Here is a 6,609-nt window from a genome sequence, read left to right as displayed (position 1 = left end):
GGTTACCTGCTCCTCAGATCTCTGCCGGGTAATTCCAGACAGCTAGCTAGACTATCTGTCCAAAAAGTTTTCTGTCGCACGACTAAAACAGCTTTTGAACGTTCACGTTCCACCAAAACAAGTTCCTTCCTGAGGCTATTTTGCAGTGGCAACGCTCCCCTTCCAGTGTTAAGCTCCGCCCAAGACGATTGTGATTGGTTTAAAGAAATGCCAATAAACCAGCGCATGTTTTTCTCCCATCCAGGAATGCTGTGTGGACTAGCCAGACCCTCCTCCTCTGTGCTGTGGAGGAGGGTCTGGAAATGCGAGACTAGTTTGGACCAAACAAGCAATGTAAAGACATCACCTTGTGACGGGGATTTTACACTATCTTCTAACATTTTATTGACGGAAAATGAATTAATCAATTAAGAAAATAATTGTTAGTTGCAGACTTAAAGGACACGTATAATTTACAGAATCATACTTGTATTTTGGGTTTCTACTAGAACATGTTTGTCTGCTTCAATGTTCAAAAAACACTTTATTTTTTCTCATACTGTCTGAATATACCTGCAGTCCCCCTCTGTCTGAAATGCTCAATTTTAGCGCCTGTCTCTTTAAGCCTTGTCTGTTTTGATTGGCTTGTGAGACATAGGAAGGGAAGCCAACTCTGAATAGCTTGTTGACTCCCATATGTTCTGATCTAAGCATCCTGGGTTGTCTTATTTCAGACTTTGTGAGTTTGTAGGCGCTCCAGTTACCCACATGTACGTGCATAAGCACTGAAAAGTGAGTTTTTCATCATACGTCCCCTTTAATAATTTGTACAACTCCCCCTATGCATGATTCACAACCTTTCAATTAAGCACCACTCAGATTGGCTAATGAGGACAGCTTCTCACCTCTCCTGTTTCCACTATCACTCTCATAGCTTCCGTTTTCTTTCCCTTCCTTCGGGCTGGCCAGTCCTGGTATATCAGCGCTGGGGCTGGTCCAACCTACAAAGCTCAGAGGGATATCCTTGGACCTGGCCTCCCCCCTGCAGAAGAAGGCCATCTGGGCCAACCCGTGCCCCATCAGTAACACCCAGCCGTTTGCCACCAAGGCGATGCTAAGCACAGGGTCATCCCACTGCGGCCGGCGGCCCACCTCCTGGTTCCCCCTGATGAGCATGGTGATCCACACCACCCAGATGCAGACGGAGAGCAACAGTGTGAGGAAGAGCAGCGTGGCTTGTGTTTGGCTCTGCTGGCGGATGGCCCCCGTGTAGCTGTAGCTGTATGTGGAGCAAGAGCGGTGCAGATAGTGCAGGGCGAGGATCAGGCCGATAGCCAGGAGGCACAGCACGTAGATCTGCATCATGACAAATTCCTCCTGGCTGTACTCGCAAGGTTTCTCGTCCCGGACCAACACAACGATCAGCCACTGGGTAGAGATGATAACCTGTACGGTGGAGAGCCCCAGCGCCATGGCGGGCTGCCCCCAGCCCCGGGCCGCTGCAAAGCCCAGCAGAGCGAGGCAGCGGGCCAGCAGGCAGGAGAAAGCCAGGGAGAAGAGCACGCTGAAGAGGAAGAGCCTGGTGGGGCAGGTCTGAGGGGTGAGGCGGATGATGAAGGAGAAGCTGATGGCAAAGATCCCAGCTGTGGCCAACAAGTACATGGACATGCAGGCCACGGTGCCTCCGATGCTGCTGCGCTGGTTCCTCGATGAAATACAGATACACAGGGACCAGAACAGCAGGGCTATGAGGAGAACAATGCTGAACAGGAAGCCCGAAGTGGCCAGGGTCTCCACAACGATGCCCCACGCTGCCCGGCGGTCACACAGGTACCTGTAGATGGGGTTCAGTTCTGTGCCGCAGCCTGGCACTCCCTTCAGGAAAGGACCACCTGAGGTTGTGATTGGCGGGTTGGTTGTGGCATTGATTGAGCTGCTGTTGGTTGACTGGCACAGACATGTGAGAGGGACATAGAAGAGGAGGAGGAGGGGAAGGATGGGGGAAAGGGATTTGTGCTTCTCTGGTAAAAAAGCCATCTTAATTTAAAGGAATCCACTGAGGGGGAGGACTCAGTCCTTCCTTTTAAGTGTCCTTTTGATGCACACGCTCTTTTCTCCTTAAGATATATTCTCCTGAAACAAAAAAACACAAAATAATTTCAAAAACATCAACAGCGCAAAACAAAGCATGATAAAACGGAAGACAGGATAACACAGAGCTTAACACAACATGGAAAAGGAGAAAGGGGAGAGCGGTTTGACAGGTGGAGTGGAGTGAAGAGCGCAGGAGGAGGGAGTGCACAAAACGTGCCAGAGCAAGGCAGAGGAGCGTGTTAGCCAGAGATAACAATGGAGCAAAAAACAACTGCAACATGGAAGTGAAGCTGGGACATAGCAGCAGACGTGAAAGGTAACTGCATCAGCTTCATGATCAGGTTTGTATGCGACAGATGGGAGATATTCACTCCTGATAGCTGACCGCCACTTCCTCCAGCCTGTAACAGGAGCCTTTGTTTCAGCGCCAGAGAATCAAAGATGACCTTTAGTAGGACTATCACTCCATAAATATGGCCGAGGCCCTCAACTTTGCCCTGACAATGGCCTTCATTTGTATAGTCAGGAGGTCATACAGTGGTGGGGTGGGGGGGAGTACAGCACTTCTTCCATCCTAATAAAAGAGCATGGAGGTTTTTGAGCAACCTATTAATCAGATTTCTACCAAGATTGTAATCCAATTATTGTAGCTGTCATTAGAAACAATTAATAGCATGATGTGCACATGTATTCCAGAAATATATTCAGTATTATAAGCAAATAGAGTATTCATGTCACAATAAGATGGCATCGCCAAAGCAGGATCAAAACTTTTATATAATAAAAAAAAAAGTGAAACTTACTTTTTTTTTTCTCCTTTGGGATGTGAAGTCTTGACTAAAGTTTGGCTGGACGCCTTGCAATAAACGGCCCCCTTAATACCCCTCCTATCCGGATGATGGTCCCATACCTCTGCCAACCCGAGGTAACAGGAAGAGCACTAGAAGAGCGCGGGTGGGAAGCGATGCGAGTCTCTGAGGTCTGAAGAAGAAATGTTTTCACCAACTGTTTCGGCAAGGCAGAGAAACCTGCAGGCCAAGTCGTACCCTCCTGTCAGTCCCCTCCTGTCTCTCTGTGTCCCTCCCTCAGACACACCTGGAGGTGATGATGCACACAGTCACACGCAGAGAGGGAGAGTTCACCCCTCCCTAGTGATGAACCCATTTCCCAAAGGAATTTGCATCCCTTTCCCCTGATCACTGTGCACTTTTTACGTGGAGTAACAGGAGTGTGTTGAGCTTGTTTTTGTTCGGGAGTTAAGGTGAGAGTTTAACTGACTCATCCCGGTATCATCGGGATACAGAACAGGACCGGCCATCACCTTGGTTACCCTTAAATCACAGCAACAACATTTGGAATCGGCGAGTTAGCCGCAGGGGGAGTTGCGTCAAGAACAGAGTTGTGCGAGTGCTTTCAACCGTTGTCTTTTACAAGCCCATACGTAACGCCTCAACTCATGCCTGTACAAGCAGAGTTTACAGGGTGTGTCCGCTTGAACCTTAAGTCACTCTTCAACTGTAAAGTCACACTAGTGTGCAAAACACAGCTTTGTCTGTTGAACATCAAACGTATTTGCTGTGTGTGTGTGTGTGTGTGTGTGTGTGTGGTAGGTAACAACATTAATCTCCATTATAGCTACTGAGTATTTCAAACTCAAAGTCTCCCTGCTGTCTCCCCTAATACTGGAGGTATTTAAGCATGACATTCATTTCTTTTCCCACACAAATCCCCGTCCCCGGCTCAAGGCTGGAATGAGAAGAAGTGAAACGTTTGTGTTCAGATTATCTGTCACTCAGTGATAGCAGGTCAATATTTTGACAGAGGAACCATAGCAACCCTGGCGTTAAAGGACGTTGGCGGAAGCCATGTGGTCGTGTATCTGTGGTGAATTTTACAGACAGTAGGCCAGATTTACACTAGTTCATTTACACTGGGAATTTCTTTTTATGAAACGTACTTTGAATCTAAATAAGCTTCCTTAGTGCATTAAAAAAGTCATGAAAAGAGAGCTTATTTATCAAACAGTGGTTGGGCTAAACCCTCAAAGTCCTCAAGTCCTAGGAACACCCCCCCTGCGAACTGATCTCAGTTAATTTAACCCTCCTGTTGTCCTCGGGTCAAATTTGAAACCATTTTCAAAAAGTTTCTGTATCAGAAATTTGGGGTTTTATCAACCAAAATGTCCCAAAAAAATAATGTGGATGGTTCCATACGATGCTCTTTACAAGTAAAATAAATGATCAGTTCACTACTTTCTTTGAATTCGGGTGTTTTATAAAATGTTATAGCATTTGGAAAAAAAAAAATGATAAAAGTTGAAAAAAACATTGAAGTGACAAAGTGACAAAAATGATGGAAAAAGCTTAAAAACATTGGGCGGGAAACATAACAAAAATGTCAAAAACGCAGAGAAAAAGTGACAAAAACATTGGGAAAAGGGGGGAAAAACTTGGAAAAAATTATTATTTTTAATTTGGACACGACGTTGGAAAAAATAAATAAAAAGAATTTCAAAGAAAGATGTGTTAGATGGATAGATATTTATTCATTGATCCCAAAAAAAAAGGGAAACGATGTTGTAACAGCAGCAAACATACATACATACAGAATATAAATATAAATGAAATACTAGGATACAATATCCATACTAACAATGTGCAGAGAAGGAATATACAATGTACAGGAATAAAAATATAAGAACAAATATTTGAATACATACAGGATGGGAAAACAAAATGTGCAATTGCTTAAATAGTGTTGTAGGCCTTTTAATGCTTATTCAATGTATCTGTTAAATACTATTAACTATTAACGTTTGTTTATTAGCTGGCCCTTGGCCATCCTGTCATTTTGCAAAAATGGCCCCTGGGCAACGCAAGTTGAACTACCGTAACTTTTGTTTTGGGTCTTTTTAGACTAGCGGCATTAGTTTATGGATGGTGATGTCATTCTGTGTCTGTCGCTCTTCCACTTTGGTCCTGACTGATGTATCTCAACAACCATTCGAAAAATTGCTAATGAATTTTGAACCAACATTTAATTAATCCCACTGACTTTGGTGACCCCCTGACTCTTCCTCTACTTCAGGAGTCTTTCATGTTTTTTTGTGCCAGGGACCTGTTAGCTGAAGGAGAGACAGAGCAGGGACCAACCACATATTGGATTAAATTGATTAATGGCACATTAAACTGGGCCTAAAATAACATGTAGGGCGGCCTAAAGTCTTTACACATACCATTTGATGGTACATACAATACTAAGCTTTTAAAATAATAATTATTGACAAGCATTCATATATGTATACACCATGTTTTAATGTTAAACTTATATGTAGCACAGTAAACCCTTAAGTTGAACTGTATCAGGCCTCCTTACCTAGAGGCCAATAAGTCATCAATGTTGTGTACAGTTTTGCTAATAATATGTTGGACTCATGTTTATGTATATTTTCAGACATATTAACTTTGAAACTTTTTTTTTTATTTTTAAATGATTGAACAATAACTTGGGGCCCCCCTGCGGTATACCTCTGAGGACCCTCATAGGGTCCCGGGCCCCCTGTTGAAGATCTCTGCTGTAGAGCTACAATGAGGTTGACATTTGCTTCTTCTTCTTTTTTAATGAAATGTCTCAAAAGCAATGGGCTGGACTGACATGAAATGGGATTGAAATGGGATTCATTCATGTCCCCCTCAGGATGAATTGCTGTACCTTTGGGGACCCTTTTTAGTTGGAAGGGCCTCTAGGGGCATCTAGCTCCATCATCAGGTCAAAATTTGAATTTGTCCAATACTGGCTCATGACTAAATACCTGCAAAGCTAATGACATTCCCATCAGCCCCAGCTGTGTGCTCTGTCTTACTCTAATTAGAAAGTGTAGAAACTAATGTGGTGAACATGATAAATGAAGCATATCAACATGCACCGCCGTTTAATCCAGCCGCACAGAGCTGCCAGCGTGGCTGTAGACTCTTATTAATAAGCAGTGGATATAGGGTGTTTGTCATGGAAAAGGCTTATATTATCATACATAATATATCTAGAATATAACAGAGAAACATACCAGCATAAGCCCTAGGACTCACTGTTTGAATATACGGGGTTTGACTTATGTAGTACCACATCATTTATTTTCCTTGTGAGAAGAGATAGAACACAGTTTCTTGGTAATATCATGATTTGTTTTCCTTTTCCAACAAAGAGCCTCGTGGGAGTGTGTAGATGTCCGGAAGCCTTAAAACGAGCGGTAATTATTATTAGATCTACTCAGACGGCATTGTAGTTAAGACACAGAAGGAAATTTCATTAAATTTGAGTTAGAAGACTATTGGGAAATGTTGGGAGAGTACTGTTTTGTTGTTTCTCATCTGAGGTCCTTGTTTAATATGGGATTTATAGGGATATAGGGAAATGAAGTCAGGACTTGTTTGGCATGTTGTTGTTTTTTTTTTATGTGATTCATTTGAAAGCGGCCATACTGTTTTCATCGTTTATTGGGTTTCCCAGAAAGAAAGAAAAAGAGATGGACAACATGAG

The 6,609-nt window shown here is 43.4% G+C and overlaps 1 protein-coding gene across 1 annotated transcript in view; it reads right to left on the bottom strand.

Moving 5' to 3' along the window:
* LOC116703530 (retinoic acid-induced protein 3) overlaps positions 1-3,274 on the bottom strand; it is a 5,964-nt gene extending 2,690 nt beyond the window's left edge. Inside the window, exons 1-2 of the mRNA XM_032538320.1 lie at positions 2,873-3,274; positions 885-2,112 (exon numbers count right to left, since the gene is read on the bottom strand). Coding sequence (XP_032394211.1) covers positions 885-2,016 — 1,132 coding nt within the window. The 5' untranslated portion in view covers positions 2,017-2,112; positions 2,873-3,274. The remainder of the gene's footprint in view (positions 1-884; positions 2,113-2,872) is intronic.
* Between the last annotated feature and the right edge of the window lie 3,335 nt (positions 3,275-6,609).

Source organism: Etheostoma spectabile, chromosome 15, assembly GCF_008692095.1.
Source record: "Etheostoma spectabile isolate EspeVRDwgs_2016 chromosome 15, UIUC_Espe_1.0, whole genome shotgun sequence".
In the NCBI taxonomy this organism is placed as follows: domain Eukaryota; kingdom Metazoa; phylum Chordata; class Actinopteri; order Perciformes; family Percidae; genus Etheostoma; species Etheostoma spectabile.
The sequence above is the reverse complement of the archived record's forward strand: the minus strand, read 5'-3'. Positions and strand labels throughout refer to the sequence as shown.